Source organism: Styela clava, chromosome 11 (genome assembly GCF_964204865.1).
Source record: "Styela clava chromosome 11, kaStyClav1.hap1.2, whole genome shotgun sequence".
In the NCBI taxonomy this organism is placed as follows: domain Eukaryota; kingdom Metazoa; phylum Chordata; class Ascidiacea; order Stolidobranchia; family Styelidae; genus Styela; species Styela clava.
Window position 1 is genome coordinate 16406876 of NC_135260.1, and position 18016 is coordinate 16424891.

Here is an 18016-nt window from a genome sequence, read left to right on the forward strand (position 1 = left end):
CGTGATAGAACAAGATTTTGACATCAGCAAAAACTGACAATTACCTTCATCGTTTGAATTGTCCAAAATTTGGCATTTGAATTTTTTTCAGTTATTTCAAATTTTAAGGTAAAAGTATTTTGAATTACAACAATTTTTTTCTTTATTTTGAATACCAATATATTCTGATAGTGACTTTTATCAAAAGCGGTAAGACTTTCGGTTCCTGTGTATTATGCCGTAATCGTAAGAAATATTTATGTGGCTTATGAAACCCAATTGATACTCTGACTTGTTTTGGAGATAATTTGTACATGAATATTGAGCATTATGTACTGGTTTTTCATGTTTTATACTAATGTTTCTAGGCTGTTTGAGTTCAGATGAATAGACTTTATTACGGTATACTTTTAATTAACCAGAATCATTTTTTAAATCTGTAGTAGTATAGGCAATAACAATGGAATATTTGCGGATATCTTTACCTCACCATAAAAAAAAACTTGAAAGTTTTTGGGTTTTTATCGTATTGCCAGAATTCACCTGCTAATTTTCAAGAAAACCGTTGAATTCGATTTACTCACTCCCATAGACAACGTTTTACGGCCTACTTTTAATATGAAAATGAATTTAAAGCGTTAAAACATACTTAAATTTCTTTTTGAAACCGAGAACGTAATTGTGAATAAAATATTCAAATGTGTAACATTAAATCGGTCTGAAACACAATCGATCGCCGTTTATTAGACAATAAATATATTCGATAAAATAGGGGAGAATGTCAAAATAACCACTTTTAAATACTATATTAATTAATATAATGAATTTATTTATCATACTATTTAATATCCGGATTTCAACGACTTGAACTTGGTGCTTCCGATGAGGAAAAATATAATTTTCATGAAGCCTATACATGCCAAGTCATTACTAATCATATAGAAATTATCAAAATATTATAAATTTATGTATGGTTTGTCAAACGTTAGTAGAATCAATCTTTCTACTGAAAATTATGGGTAGTTGCTCTAATATGAAAGCTCATTAGTTCTTTGTATTTTGTGCGTTTCGTCTCCTTTCTATATTCATATCTCATAGTTTAGCCACCAAGGAGCTGTGAAGATCAAAATTAGCATTTCCAAAATCTATCTCCACGCATGAGTCACGACACCTGTTTTCAAATCGGAATAACCTGGACTCGCTTTTTCCGACTTAAGTGTATTTTGATACGCACCGACGCCTGTCTCACCCATCATCACTCAAATCAATTTTTTACATTAATGTTGAAAACTTTTGGGTATTGTGAAATATTATCGGAGAAATGACATTTAGTTTTATTTAAGCAACGTCACACACGTTCACCAAGACGCATTATAGTAAGCCATTGAACCCCTGAAGTTGCAAAATGAATGAAAAGAGCGACCTCTAATAAATACGAGTAAAACGCTCATTTGAAGTAATCTTCCTCGTCGCGGGTGATCATTTTATTTCTTCAATTTTATTGCTCAAAAGAGTATGCTACATTCTGATATTCCAGTATATCAATATTATATATAATTATTATTGATCATTCACTCTAATACAATGATTACCGGTAATATACGACGGTCATTTATTTTGATATATAGTAATACCGGCATTCTTATACTCAAAATGTTTTTCTGCTTATTTTTCGTATATGTAGAAATGTTTAGTAAGTATATATAAATATGGCTTATTATATACCGGATATTTATTTATTTATGAAATTAGCAATAAATAAAATACGGGCGACTAACATAACTTATCAATCCGCTCGATCCTTGAATTATGAGACAACATCCAAATCGAAGTACAAAGTCGCACATCCTGATTACTTTATAACTAAAGAACTGAGGAATACTGATTTTTTATTCAGCAAGGCAATTGTAAAATATAATGAACCGACCAAGCCAGTTTCGTGGGAACATTTTTTACAAAAGCTCTGTGCAGATGTAAGGCAAAACTAAGAATTGGCCAATAAACGTGATTGAGATAGGGTATAATTATGATAAAGACATTCTCAACCTGCCGTTTTGTCCCTTATCACATCTCCGAAATTGTGACATTAAATACTTCAAATTAGGCATGCGACACAAAAACTCCATTACCGTCATTTAATAGCCGGTCAACCCAATAAAAATTCTTCTATTTAGAAAAATTATGGGTTGCACTGTGATCCGATAATTTTTTGTTGATATTTTTTTGTACGAATCAAAAAAAAAAGTTCAACTAGAATGATAGGTTTATTCTGAAGCAAAAAAGTGTTCTTTTCTGATAAAAATAACATTACTCAAAGTTTCTTTACCGTGTATAATTTCCTGTGAAGTAATTGCTATACAGAAGGAGTATTTTGATTAACTTGTTACATCAATGTTTGATGTCAATCAATTGGAGATCAGATTAGATGATTGTTGGTGACGAAAGTAAATCAAGTTAGCGGTGCCAAAGATCGAGTGTCCCAAAACAAATCAGTGGAAATGGGTTGAGTAAATCTTGTAGGAGTTTCTGATATTGAGTTCAGAGTTAAAGTTACAGCAAGAGTTGAAATTCTCGAATCTCAGATCGAAACTCAGGATCGTGAAGCTAGTTCCGGGGATTGGCAAAAGGAGGTAAAATATCCTGCTCAAAAAAATTGACGAAAAAACGTTTGTGATATTCTGTTGACATTTGAAATGAGCGAACGGGGATGCCAAACAGTATGACTTACAAGTCGAAATGTAACAAGTTGTCTACTTTCTTTTTATATAAATAAAAACAGTAGAACCCAATTAAATGACCCAAATAAATGATATTTATTTTGACCAAGGGACTAAGACCAGCTATTTTCAGTAGATTAGATAATATGATCACAAGTCTTATCCTTTCAAAATTACAAACAACAACTAGAAGGGCATTGAACTTGTGCCGGTAAGTTTTGCTCTCGTTTTTAAGTTGACGTACCGTGACGCCAACTGACATGCTGTTTTCACTAGATGTTGAATTTGAACATTTTTTTGCAAATTAAATACTCGACGTCGTGAACTGTCTTGGTGATTAAATGCAATGTGACTGGAAGAGTTGACTTGGATTCTTGACTTCTGTGAACTTAACAACTTAACAATCAAAACAAACCAGGACTCAATATAATTTAAGTTTCTTCACTTTTATTGAATAAAATGAGGAAAACCTCGAATACAAAGGCATGAGACTGCATAAGTTATATTAAGTAATAAAAGAAGCTGTTTCTTCTATATCAACGATACAGTAATATGATAATATTCGACTAAATCTACAATTTCGTGGATTACTGGGTCTGAAAACATTAGAAATGGGGTGCAATGTAACTGACACAGTGAAAAAATAAGAAACAAAAGGAAACATTTAAATGCAATGTGGAGTTATCGAATTTGTATATGGACCGGATTTAAATCAGCCTAAAATAAAATAATATGTTTCTTCACATTTACAATTTAGGAAGGTTCACGTTTGTCGTTCATACCAATAACGTATGAATTCTTATAACAATGTAGATTTTACTAAACATTCCATACAGTGTTCATAAAAGCTACACATTGTGCTAAACATAGCTACTGAAAAAACATATTTGATCAAAAAATTAACATAATTCGGAAAAAAAAATTAAATATTGCAAAAAGAATAAACATATAAAACTAAATTTTACTGAATTGTGCAGATGAGAAATGTGCCGAAAATAACACAATCGGTTTTTCCAGAAATTTTCAGTTTATCTGATGATCACATTCACACGGTCGATAAGTCGAAAAATATCTCGCACATTTCATTTCAACTATTTCATGATAGAAAATAAGGAAGGTATAAAATAAAATACATGGTATTTAGTGGGTGAAGAAGCCTTTCGATAAAAGTATTTTGTGAAGTTTAATTAGAGTACTTTTGATAATTTCTCGCACTTAGTTTATTTTTAGTTTGTATAACTGATCTTTTCTAAAATTATTAATTCAACAAAATATGAATATAAAGACAGGTAGTGATAAAACCTACACTTTTAATGAAGACCTTTTAGACAATTTAATTCGGATTTTTTCAGGTTCTAACCTCATTTCTTGTAAGAAAAAAGTCAGTCAAGCAATACATAAAAATTCCTCAAGGCACTTGCTCTCATGAGTCCTTTTTTTGGTCAATGTTTTGTTATTTTTCATCAAATCATTCCATTCTCGATTTGTGTGAAATACCTGAGAATCTAATTTTAATAACTGTAAATTTGAATTTTGTAGATGCGCCTATTTGTTACAAACTCTGTAACTTCTTTGCTATATTTCCGCATTACTTCCAACATTTTGCCCAATATATATATATATAATTTAATATTTGGGATATTCATAAGGCGAATAAGTTCTGTGGTGCTTGTGTGGATGATGATGACTGTATTGGTGGTAGTATGCCGGTGTCGGCGGGGAATATCTTAGTTGATACCCGTGATTTCCAGACATAATTTCATCTTCATGAACTGCCTGCAGTACAGAAGTTTGATTAGGCGGGACTATTTGTCCAAAAAAATCTGTGGCAAATAACTGTGAAGCATAAGCTGGTTGGTTCTGGTTAGAACCGGTTTCGGGAAGCCATCTACCAGAACTTGGTGATTGTATGGACTGGTAGGAAGAAACTTGAGGCGTGCTGTCGTCTGGAGTGATACACTGAACAACATCTTGCTGATGATGAGAAATAGATTGTGCTTGTTGGTGATGGTGATCTAAGTATGAAGCTAAAATGACACTACTACCAGAATAATTGTCCATCGGTATGCTTGAATTACTCAGCTGCGTTGGGGAGGTTGGGCTCGCTGATAGCGGCAAAGAACTTATTGGATCGCTAGGAGGTTGTGCAGAGCACGCGATTTCTGGGGAACCACCCATTGGTTCATGTTGGTATCTGGTTATATCGTTGTATTCATTCGTGATCGGTTCAGCAGGCTCTGATTTCGTAGCTGAACTTTGTTGGTAATGATCCTTCATTTGAGGATTACTTTCTGCCGATTGGTGGCGATAATTTGTTGGTGAATCACGTGACTCGGCGTCTCCGGTAGATCCATTAGAAATATTGACGTCACTATCTTTGGCATCCTTGATTACATCCGGTGAAATTTGAGAATCTGCCGAGGAAGCGTCGCAAGATAGATCTTCATTGTTCGAGTTTCCATTCTAAATGAAATATACATTGTGTATTACGACGATTGAAACTGCTTACTTGATTTATGAAAATGAGATGAACGATATCGAATTGCAAAATAAATTGATTACGTTCTTGAAAGAAACGTGTACTTTATCAAACGAAATCTAATTTTATGAGACTTTAAATTTATATTTGTTTAAATTCACTGAAGTGTTATGTTTTGAGACACTACTATACTTGGATGCTTTCTCGGCCTGTATCCAGAGGAATTTCTTCTGCGTTCTAAGAAATACTCTATCAAACATATCTCGAAATGTTACTTAGTAATGATAGTATATCATCTCGAAAATTTTCTCAAATTTACAAGAAGTATACTGACCATTCACAACTTATGAAAGATGCGAAAAATTCTGGGTACTTCATAAATAAATAGGCCAAAAAGAGAAGTTTTTTGGGGGAAAAATAATTTATTCACACCTCTTTCTTTTCTTTTTTAAATCGCTTCCTTCTCCTCAAATAACTTCCGTTCTCGAACATGTTGTAGGAATCTGGGTCCAGAGTCCAGTAACTTCCTTTACCAGGTTTCTTGTCATCTCTGATGAAAAAATATATAAATCATGAATCTTAACTAAAACAGTTTGTGGTGGAAATCATCTGTGTGGAATTCATTAGCGCTTAGTTAAATAATTAGTATTATCATAAATTATCATTTCTGGAAAGTGTCACATATCTTAGCGGTTTTAAAGATAACAAATAATCATACAGTTATGAAAATAAAAAAGAGAATATTAGGAAATAATCGATGATCAAAAATAGATTCTTGAGTGGAATGGGAAGGAACACGGTATTGGAACGCACCGGAAAACCGTAATTCCGTTGTTTTTGTCAAGGTATCAAATTTTATGAGCATTTTTTATGTTTACATTTTAAATTATTTTTGGTCGCTGTCCGAATATGGATTTAAAAACTGTTTGCAAAGATACACATTCCATCCGGTTGCAAATTAAACAAACTATCTTTTTTAATATTTTACTACGAATATATGAAATAATTATTAAAATAAAATTTGTAATAAAATCAACTGCTAACGATAAAAGTAAGTAAAGTTAAACAAAAAGTATGAACTTTTTAAGTGTTGAAATACTGAAAACATGCATTAGAATTTCACGATCCGGTGTCCTTCGCTGAAAATGATATTTAAAATTACCTCGGAATTTTGACAAAGCATTCGTTAAGTGATAAATTATGTCGAATGGAATTCTGCCACCCTTGTTTGTTTTCCCGATAAAATGGAAATCTTTCCATAATCCATTGATAAATCCCGTTTAGTGTTACCTTTGAACAAAACAACAAAGAATTAGGGAACACAGAATTATTGTCAAATCGGCCATGAATAATGCTTGGATAATTTGACGTAAAAGAGATAAAAACATCGTTGATTCGCGCTTGATTAAGGTAAATAATGAAGAAAAAAGAATGTACACTAAATCTGTTTTTGTTAGTGAAATTCAATACCCCGACGTGGCGAACGTAATTTTAATCGGTTTGTTCTTACGATTGCTAACTGGTTGCGACAAAGTTAAGCTTTGGAACAAAACCAGTTATCGTAAGATAATGTTACAAAATTGTCTACATTTTACCTTGAAAATAGAATTTAATTTTTTACTTCGATTATATTTGATCTTACAAGAAATAGACATCTCTTTCCAAACGAATGGAACTTGGGAACATGTATTTGTAGATCGAGTTCAGTGATAACATTTGACTTGTTAAACTTGGTGGTTGACAATGGGGATGAATTTCATGTCATATTCGTCGTGATTGAGAATAAAAAACTCAATTCTGAACTGGACGATAATCTTTGACCTATTGACTAAAATCCCAAATGAAAGTGCAATAGCCGTAATATAAATGTATGTATCATCTATAGATATCAATTATGCAGCTCGTTCACATTTCGGGTCACACCTTCGTATAGATCGAAAAATGACGTATATGCTATAACGCATGAATTTGTCCCTTAGAATTTAGATCGCTATGATTTGTTTTTTTCCGGTGTTGAATAATGACTTTTTTTTGACTATGAAACATGGGAGTGTGTTGGAAGACAATCTACCGGTAATTGATGTATGATTGTAATGTTGCAGGCGACCAATGCTTTTGCGAGCGAAGCTAAACAATTTTCTAAATGTTTTTCGCGACACGGTTTGCTTTGATAAATATTAAACAAATGTTATAAATGCTCATGTTCTTACCTTCTTATCTGTCGCTTCATTAATCGCCATTGCAATGAGAGCGATATAAGAATATGGTGGTTTGACCATGTCTTTGTTTTGGTGGTGATGATGATGATGATGACTGGAAGCATAAGCCCCGTAAGGAGAATGAGCAGGGTGACTGACATACTGATCGGGCCTATGTTGATGAATACCTGAATAAAAAGTAACGTTAAATAAAAAAAACTTCTATTTATGATATTGCAAGTATGGTTTGTAACATATTCTCTATAGTCTATTGTATCACTTTATATTCTGAATGGAATAATGTATAATTTCACGCAAGCGAAATAGAGTCACAAACGCACTTTATGTCAATGATAACGTATTCCAAATTTCACCGCCTTTGAACAAACGTTATCAATATGAGGTCACAATAGTCCTAATCTTGATGCAAGAGGTCAAATAAAACGAAAATATCATTGTTTATATAATTATGGGAAGACGTAAAATATAAAATAAAATAACACTGAGCAAAGACATTATTATTTCAAATATAGTGTGATTGTTTCTGAATTATTTCAATGATAGTACACCTTCATATTTCCGGGTTATTCTAAAATCGAATTTATTTTGAATATTCATCAATTATTTCTAATTCCCCACGGAACAAATTTTTTTTAATTTTGTAACTTTTATTCCATGATGACCCGATAAGGTAAATTTTCCTCACTTGGACCAAATTTTGTTTGCCTCGGAGCCATTTTGTTTTTTACATTATAAATCACTAAACGATATCGATAAACATTGAATTAGCCACAAAATTACGGCCACCTCATCATCAAACACATGAAAGAAAATTCGTATGATAAATAAATTTCATCGAAAATAAACGTGAAATGAGATGTTACGCTGCCAATCCCACACTGCCCTGTATACTGTGTGAAACCGGCAAGAACTGTTTTCAATCAAGGACCACATTTGAACCAGGCTATAATCGCCTCGCCCATCTTTCGGCCGTATATGTGAAAGTACCATCACGTGACTATATCTTCCTTATAACTTTGCCTGCGTAAGTTGTCAATCATACAGATCGCGAGCGGCACATCAAAGTGTTATCAGCGATACGTGTTTATAAACAGACGCGAAATATGCTCACGGCGACGATGCCGTGTGGCGGTCATGACCATTCTCCTATTTTTCGGGTCCCTTGAAAGTTTTATCGCCCGAATATGCTCAAAAAGAAAAGAAAAAAATTTCAGGAATATAACGTAATCTTCAAATAGATCCATTGTAGTACAGATATACCATATTGCAAAACTATTTCAATATAATTGTTAATTCAGTTAATTATTTATTTAATTGATTTATGTAATTAATTATGAATAATATTGAATAAACGATCTCCATTTTGAATTATAATCGCATGAGTCAGCCATTAACGAAGACAGTTTTGTCAGGAAATCTATGTCATACAACATAACCAAACCCAAAGCCTGGTTGTGTTCTAAATTATCAATCGTTCAATCGCTCACATATATATTTCTTGTACCAGGAAGTACAATAAAAATTCGAAAACAGTCATAGTAAATTCCTGCTTAAACGACAAACAAAATATTCATTCATATTTTATCATCAATTTGCCGGAATTCATGATATTAAAGCTCTAATTGAGAAAATATTATAAGGACGCACACACTATAAAATATTTTTATTATTAAAAGTAATTATTTTTGACCACAAGGTTTTTACCACCTTCGCATCATTGGCAATGCATGTGTAATAGTGTGTGCTCAACCTTTAAAAGCAAACAAAATTAAAATGTATCAAGTTCATTATCAAGATAGTTTACAGAATCCAAGCGTCGATCATTCGTCAAAATACACCAATTATTCAAATCAGTTAAAGCGTGATGTGAAGGTCGACTTTGCTTGAATAGAACGATAGCACGACTTTTTGGTAAAAAATTGGGGTTTGAAGAATGAAAAAAATGGGAAATAAAACAATATATCACACTATACATGAACCAAAGAAAAATAGACTTCCTGTAGACCATGCACATGCAGGCCATTTATGAACAATAACTTGTCTAAAACATTATCTAATAATAAATTAATCATGATTTATGTCCGATCAAGTTAATATACGTTCGTAAAATATTAAGGGCGTCGTCTTCTAAACTTTTCATTCATCAACGTACATCTTGATATAAATTTGGATGTACTTCTATATGCATTTGCTCGAAAAAGGTCAGAAGTTCGGGCTATACCTTATAAGTCAAAACTGTGTAGGTAATAATAATCGAAAGGTGAATGTTGACTATCTGCAACCTTCCAACTCAATTTTGGAAATGCATTGTGTTTTTGATTCAGTTTATTGTCCTTACATGTTGAATGAGTGGTCATAACCAAGGAAAAAAAATCAAGGAAAAAAAGAAATTCAGTTTGTTCGGTATATTGGATTTACATAACATACTATCAAATTTATTCTGATATCAATTAATTTGGTTTTATTAATTTTTTTTCGAGGAAGACAGGTCGTCAATTTTGAATTCAAATCAAAAATTAAAATCTCAATATAGCGCGTAGGAGGAATTACTCTTCCTGGAAAAGGCTAAAATTAGGTCAGGACCTCTCACAATTTTCGATTTACAAAGAACAAAAGCCGGATTTTGATTTTTCGGATTTGCCTGCTTAATGTACCTTATAAGGGCACAATCTGTAACACAATTACCAAAATCACACAATAGGTAGATTTTTTGAATATTACACCTTTTTCAGATATAATTACTGGAATTTTAAATTTTAATTAAACAAAATGGGATATCAGAAAAATGTGCAATGCAAAAATCGAATATCCAATGCAAATCAATTATCGTGCATATCAAATTTGACTATTAGGACAAACACAATGTTAAAATTCCCTTTTTTCAAACCTAGTTTTTCCATACTATGTCACATATTTAGCATGTATCAGCTTAGGACATATTTGTTTGCAAATCTTTATTGGACATTATTAATATAGAATTACGCCAAATGATATGAATCACATTTTCGATTCTTTTGCGTCGACAAAAAATAAAATCAGCATCACGTTAGTTATTTCATTTCCTATTCATATAATCTATTTACATGCCCGTATGCTTACGTGAAATATTAATTTGTGTGGATGAAATAAATTATATCACTATTTTGATGTAGTAGTGACTTTTTTGAAATTTTCTCCATGTCGAACTCTTTAATTTTAGATAAATTGAAAACTAAAAACAGATATATATATCTTAAAGTGTCGTATTCATTTTATCATTTGACATAAGATAATCATTTTCAAATATATATTTTTATTGCTACATGTGGTATGTATTGCATGATAGTTGATTTCGTTGGATTGACAAAAGAAAACAAATTTTCTCTAGAAATAGAGCAAGGTTGGTAGTCGTCACCATCTGTCTAGGCTTGTACATTTTTATTTGTGACGTCACGAAACTAGAAATTTTCTCCCGCCATTTTGAGTCTGAGTTCAGTATAAGTCAATATTATCTTTATTTACATATGTAAATATATGTAAATACCGGTAGTTGAAGTGTCAAATGTCAGATCGTTCCCACTTATTATTTTAATGAAATTATTAATTAATTTACTCATTGTGGAATTTTTGTGCTATGCCTAACCCATATAACTAATAGGCTCAATAAGATCAACAATATGCATACGAGTTGATTTTTTTTATTCAAAATAGCAATTAAAACCCCACTCCCAAAAAATAAATGTGGATATCATCAATGTGAATTTTAACTAGGGTTTCAGAACATAACTCAACACCCATTTGATCAAACAAATAAATTCATTCAGCTTAGCGTGGGTGTCAAATCTTTCAAACAGACACAATCAGATAATGTATTTTTATTGTCTCAATATCTTACGCGTCAGGGAAATACGAACTAGGCATAATTAGGTTTAATTTCTAATTTATGCAAACATTAATTTGATTTTTACAAGGTTCACCTACAGTAGAAACGGTTTCACAGCCTCCCAAAATGCGTCAATGAACAGGCCTTTCGATTTCGGTTTCATTTTAACCCTGCTACGCGAATCGGCCATAATATCATTTGACTGCTTTTGGTGTGATACAGCGGTATACTATATATACTCTCATGAGCGACTACAAATGTATTAGATACAATAGGTTCCATTACATTTGAACCCACGTACATTTGAACCCATGACAATTGCACCTGTATGCTATTGCACCTATGGATTTTTTTTTTGTTTCACGGATAGTGAAACCCATACTAACCCTAACCCATGGGTTTTAGCACCCGCATATAGATTGAACCCATGAATATACGCATGGGTTCAAATGTACGGTCACCGATACAATATTGCCGAAGGTTTAAATCGAACTTTTCAAGTTAAATTGAAACTGGGATAAATGATTTTATTTCTAGTTGATTTACTTTGGTCCTTAGCGATATTTTTGCCAATTTTATTTGAATGTGTATGTAATATAATGCTACTCTTTCACTATGAAACGAATGAGTTAAAGACAAATTCAAATTGTGCGATCTCCATTGTTTGTTTACAGCTCTATCAACATCGTTCCATCCGCTATAAGTCGCCCACGAGTGCGTGGGAGGAGGCAAAACAGAGGACAGCTTATGTGCGGTTTACAGACTACACAATTATCGCAAGTGCGGAAGGATTTGTCATCGCAAAAAGATGTGGTAGAAAATCCCGGGCGTTTCCGCACGCTTTGCTGCATATTTTCAGTTGTATGGAATAGCGAGTACAAACATTTCCATTTTTCGTAGTATATTCAAAACTCAAAAGTACTCTTCACTTAAGAATGAGGAATGAGTTGTATCGACTCAAACAAACATTCATCACAAGATAATATGTAACCAATGTACCAACTAAAATTTATAAGGCATCTTGGTTTGTACCGTTAACTTAAATCTGACTATTGAGATGCATGGTTTCATTTTACCATATATATATTGACAACATATGAACTCATATAACAAAAAATTTATGCTTGCTTGAATATGACATTCATCTGATAAAAATGTGAGAAATTGCAAAATAAAAATTGTCCTAATTATTTTAGAAATTTAGTAATTATTTTGACAAACATGCATAAGTTGTACACTTCAACAAAAATGCGCCTCATTATTACTTTTCGTTTAAATTGTACTTTTTTTAAATCCTCGCCTCTCTAGTATTAAATTATATAAACTAACAACTCAGTTTAATCAGTGAAAACTTTCACAAAATTTTTTAAATTTCTATAAACAGTTTGTACAGTCCTCGCCAGAAAAAGGTTCTAATATCTTCAATAAAGCACCCGTGCCTAAAACGACTGAATGGCTAAACTTTATTGATATACGCTGAATAAGTAAGCCTCAATTGTGTTGTTTTAAGATGAATTCGAATAAAATAATAATAATAATGAATATAAATTAACTATATTTGTCTGGGCGATAAAAATGACGTCACAAAAATTGGTGCTTATAGAGAAAACTTTTGCCAGACGAAAACGTCATCGTAAATTTGTTGATTTTCAAAATATTTTGATCGTTTCACCAGACTACAATGTTTACTATAAAAATGATTTTAAGGCCCAATCACAACGTTGCAAGAATAATACAATCGTGGTGATATTGTTACCCTAACCATTGATAATTGAGCAAACATAATATGATATATGTTTTGATGGATATTGTTTGTTATGGCACTTGTGATTCAGACACAAGAATATAAATTTTGTCTGCTACCACGATAATTAAATTCGACAATTTGTCACAAAATGATTTTACTGAGCAGCTATTTGGACATACACGCGGAAGATTAATATGTTATTGCAATATTTAATAATTCCGAAACGGGAAACGGCATTGACCATAAACGCAATTCAAAACATATTGAACATTTATTTAGTTTTATAACCAAAAGTATTATCTAAATTTTCAGTGGGCATCATTAACTAATGCACAAGAAACATCTAACAACTTTTTTTAAGCAGTGTTATGTGAAATTGGGGAAGCGTGCTCTACGGCAATTACAGAGGTTAGAATCACACGAAATCACTTGATAACTTCGAGTCTTCGTCGGCGCATTGGACCGCAATGAGTAAAAGTTGAATGATAAAAATCTTACAGATGCAATTTTGACACAAATTATATTTCATCACGACGAGCCAAGGAACGGAAAATTGTTGTAACCATACAGACTCAAACATATAAACTAGAATGAAATCGTTAGGGTGGTCTTTATCATTTTGTCAGCGAAATTTTCCCGCTGCTAACCCTCACGATATAAGTGAAATTCAGATAATCTAGAATTGAGTTTGCGCCGATAATAAAGCTTGGAACAGCATAATTGTATGAATGCTTGGTGATAGTGTATAGGTCTTAAATTTTCGATCATAAACTCAAAATCTGGGGATGGTACACTGTGTTAAATTCGCAAAACGGTTTGAACAGCGAATGTGACAGAAAAAAAAAATATTCCATAGTAGACAATAGCATATAACCACAACTAAAATTGCCTGTAATTACAAATATGATGTCTTTATAATTGTAACTGGTTAAAATAACTTTGTTCGATGTTTTCTACACTTCGATAAAATAAATAAAAATTGTCGGCATTTCATGGTCATTTAAGATTGGAGTCACTTTGATCGACCCGGTTTAAGTGCAATTATTTGGAATTAACTGGCATTAAAATAAAACAACTTAATCAAAAAATAAACATAAAAAAATAAACTTTTACTGGAACAAAACAAAAAAAAAATCAATTTATATTGGAAAGGACTTGGTCCTTTTTGTTTTATACATAATCATTTGATTCCTAGATTTTAAATATATTGGGAAACTACTTATAATGCTAAATAAATTCTTATACCCGAGCCCATGAGTATTCAAAAAACTGTATAAGTTTCTTGGTGAAATAAGAAGACTTGATGAAATTCGCGTTCCGCGGTCGTCGACATTAAATTTTATTGACTCAAAATTAAACTCCCGATGTATTTGTATGGAAAAGCCTGGAATATTTCATGATCTCGTAAATAGCCACAGTCGATTAATTCAAATTGAATTGAACCATTGGAATTTCAACGCGTTGAATATATATATACAAAATGAAATTCCAAGTAAATTAATGATTTTTAAAACTAAGTTACATCTGCACAAAAAGCGACAGTTCTGTCTATATGAAGTGGTCGATCAAGAAATCTCCTTTTGGAGCACAGTAGAAACCGGAATACAGAAAATTGAAAACTTGAGTTTTCGATAAGAACTCAACCAGGAGCAATTGACAACATTATAGTATCGCGCAAAATAATTCAAAAACTATTTACACCATAATTTGAACCGAAATATTTAGTATGATTGTCTGTTGCTTGGATAAGAAACTGCCTTGGTCGCCATTTTATTTTGTCGCGCCGGGTATTCCTTTCCCTAAATTGTGCGAGTCACACGAAAGTCACTTGCGACGGAAAGCAATACCGTGAAAAAAACCGTTTGCTTCAATTGATCTATTTAAGATATTCTGAATAATCTTTGTATTTCAATTATAATACACATCGGATTCAATTCTAATTCGCTTTGGTTTCATAACAATATCATTGACTAATATCACACAGTTGATATGATACTTTGGATAAAAATTTATTCGATTACGCCAAGCATATTGTGCGTGAGAACGAGTAATGGAAACTGTATTGAAGTATTGAAATGTAAGTAATCTGATGATGGTTAAATCTAGCAACGATCGTACTCGAACTTGTATAATGAATAGTACGCGTTAATTGCTATGAACATGATGAAATGCATTTCACAAATGTACAACTGATACCAAATAACAATATTTCTATTTGATTCTCCAATCTGAAAGTCACATTCGGTCCAATGCAAAAAACATAGCCAAACTTTACAAAACCGTGTGTAGTTTACAACTAATTTATTTGAAATTCAATAAGAAAGATGATAAGTTTCTTGACTCTTGCGTTTGAATATGACCTACAAATCAAGATAGCGTCGAGCCGCATAAAAACATGAAAATGCTGCCTTATAAATTCCACCCTTAATTCTCCGTTTGCACTGATACTACAATACACTTTTAAAATATTCAATAATGAAAGTTTACTTACTTGAAATATCAATAGATTGATATCCAGTTGACTGATATGGAGGATAACAACCATGATCGGCTCTCGGATACATATTCGGCGGAACAGAAGTCGTCATCGACGGCTGAGGTGAGCCGTGAGTTCCTGGGTGATGCGCGTTAATCGGGTAACCTATCTGCATTGTCATGCTCATTGAGAACCTGAGAATTTGCTTGCTTATTTATTTACTTTCCTCCACCATGCGTTTTCAAATGGCAATGTTGCTGTTGTTTATTCACTGACTCGGTCGTATTTTATAATTGAGGACCAGATCGAGACTATTGAATCAGATTTCTAATCGTAGTAGGCTGATTCCCCCAAAAGGTTTGATATCAAATGATAGAGATTATTGCTTCATTCACTAATTTATTAACTCCGCCTCTTTCCTGTTCTCGTGTTAAAGCGGAAAAAATTGAGCTCCGTTGAACAAACAAAGGCTGACGTTACGCACCGGTAATCATCTTTATGCGTATGCCAGGTATTTAGTTAGACCTTCTATCATTTTACTAATACGAAGAAGTGAGGAATCGTATTTCGTAAGATTATTATTACCATTTTTTCTACTGTAATTATTTCTCTCTGTCGCCCTCTGGCACGTGTAACCTGACTCTGCAATAATTGTCATTGAATTATATCAATGACATGCGCGATTCACAACTGAAGACGACATTATGTACGGTTCATTTGTAATCTTCAAGCATATAGTAAATATTGATTAACGTAATTTTCATGCCTAAAAATACCAACAAAATGAACATAGCTTTTAACCCCTTCAAACTTGATGTAACCATCACCATCGAAATACTAAAAAATTGCTTTTATGCAAGCGACTTGGCGTTCTTACCACAAATTGCCCTTTGCCAATGAATAACCTCTGTACAGCAAATAAGTATAGCGAATAAAATTAATTTGACATTGAATGTTGAAACACAAAATGTAATTTTTATTATTTTTATTTGACTTTTAAATGTTTGCTTATAACATTCTTAAATCGATTTAGGTGCAAAGACCGTGAAAATAAATTGAATTTGATGAGTAATTATTATGTTCGTAACTATAATAATTTGTCATTTATGTCGATTGAAAGCAAAAGTTCCAAAAATTATATGCATCAAGATGGCGGAAATCGGTACTTAGTATGTATACCAGGTTAGGGTTAGGCCGTAATTTTATGTCAATTTTCCCTATTTTAGTTCTGTTACGAGTTCGGGGACTAGCCAAGTGACTCCCGTAGTATTAGTGCCTGGAATTATGACCTAACCCTAACCTGGTACACATACTACGTTCCGGTGTCCGCCATCTTAGTTCACATGCTTCGGGAGTACCAATTTGTAAAGTGATTTAAAATTCCAATTCAATGTATTTCAGTGAGTTCTGATTTGCTTGGGCTGTTGGTGGAATTTGCCTAAAGATACCACACATCTGAATAAGCGTATCCATTGTTATTGTTGTTCTTCTCATGCCTGTGACGTTGCAGGAGCATTAGATGAAAAATACAAAACGGGTTCCAAACATTATGATCATATTTAGCGATATTCTTAACATAATCCAGTGATTTACTGATAAAATTTAAACGGTAAAATGAAATTTTGAGCCTTGGTTTGAATTGATGGGTTCACAGGACTCATAGGATCTGTTATCTTTTTTTAATCGTTCTTTTGTTTCACTTGTTGACACAGCGAATTTAGATAACGAACAAGATTTCCCCTTTCGCTTGCAAATATAACGATTAACTAATTAAAGAAGACTTGATTGAACTAATATTTGAAGGGTATTATAAAATAGTTAAAGAGAAATATGACACGCGACCCACAAAAATAGAAGATTAAGGGATACAGTGCACCCGTTATCTACCGCAGGTGTGTCAAATTATCCCATCCAAAGGCAATATGCGTTTGGTTTATTTTCGATGGTATTGGAAATGTTGTTAGATAAAATGACTGTTGGTAATAAGCATGTAAATATAATACAGAGTAATTTCAATTTCTAAAACTCCAATTAAAGACACCTTAATTGCGATGGAATATTTTAAGCAAGAGCGATTCAAAAAACAAGTAGATTGACTGAAGGTTCAGTACGTTATTTATCTTCTTAGACGATTCCCAAAATATTATATATTTGAGCGTACTAGTATATAATAATATTGCGTTCAAATGCAATTTTGCGGCATTTGCAGTAATCCCACACCATTTTGCTTTATTCTTGAACGATTTACGGAAAAAAACGGACGTATTCTGGCTTGCTATCAATAATTCTTTCACCAAATGAAACAAACGAAATAGATGAAAATGCGTGCTTATAGGCCTTGGATAACTTCGACAGCAAAGTACGCTTGTATTGGGATTCGTTGATATGGCTACATTTATCTGGCTTTGTTCGAGGCAAAACACACGAATAAGCGTCGTATTAACGTCATTATATAAAACAATTGAATTGGGATAAGAAGATAAATTTGAGTGAGTCTTTAAAATGACAAAAAATAAGATTTACCAGGTAGTTTAATG

At 32.6% G+C, this 18016-nt stretch overlaps 1 protein-coding gene across 1 annotated transcript; it reads right to left on the reverse strand.

Moving 5' to 3' along the window:
• Positions 1-3123: 3123 nt before the first annotated feature.
• LOC120348117 (uncharacterized) lies at positions 3124-15982 on the reverse strand. Its single transcript, XM_039418240.2, has 5 exons — positions 15495-15982; positions 7386-7561; positions 6338-6465; positions 5608-5725; positions 3124-5159 (listed from the first exon to the last, which is right to left on the reverse strand). The coding sequence occupies exons 1-5, from the start codon at positions 15664-15666 to the stop codon at positions 4323-4325; spliced, it is 1431 nt and encodes a 476-aa protein (XP_039274174.1). The 5' UTR covers positions 15667-15982; the 3' UTR covers positions 3124-4322.
• Positions 15983-18016: the final 2034 nt, after the last annotated feature.

Bases quoted from the DNA above. Each gene is read 5' to 3' on its own strand.
- LOC120348117 (XM_039418240.2), bottom strand. From the start codon at position 15,666: ATGAGCATGACAATGCAGATAGGTTACCCGATTAACGCGCATCACCCA. The intron at 5,726-6,337 runs GTAATTTTAAAT...TTTTTTCATCAG, and splicing joins TGCTTTGTCAAAATTCCGAG to AGATGACAAGAAACCTGGTA. The intron at 5,160-5,607 runs GTGTGAATAAAT...TATTTCATTTAG, and splicing joins TTAAAAAAGAAAAGAAAGAG to AATGGAAACTCGAACAATGA.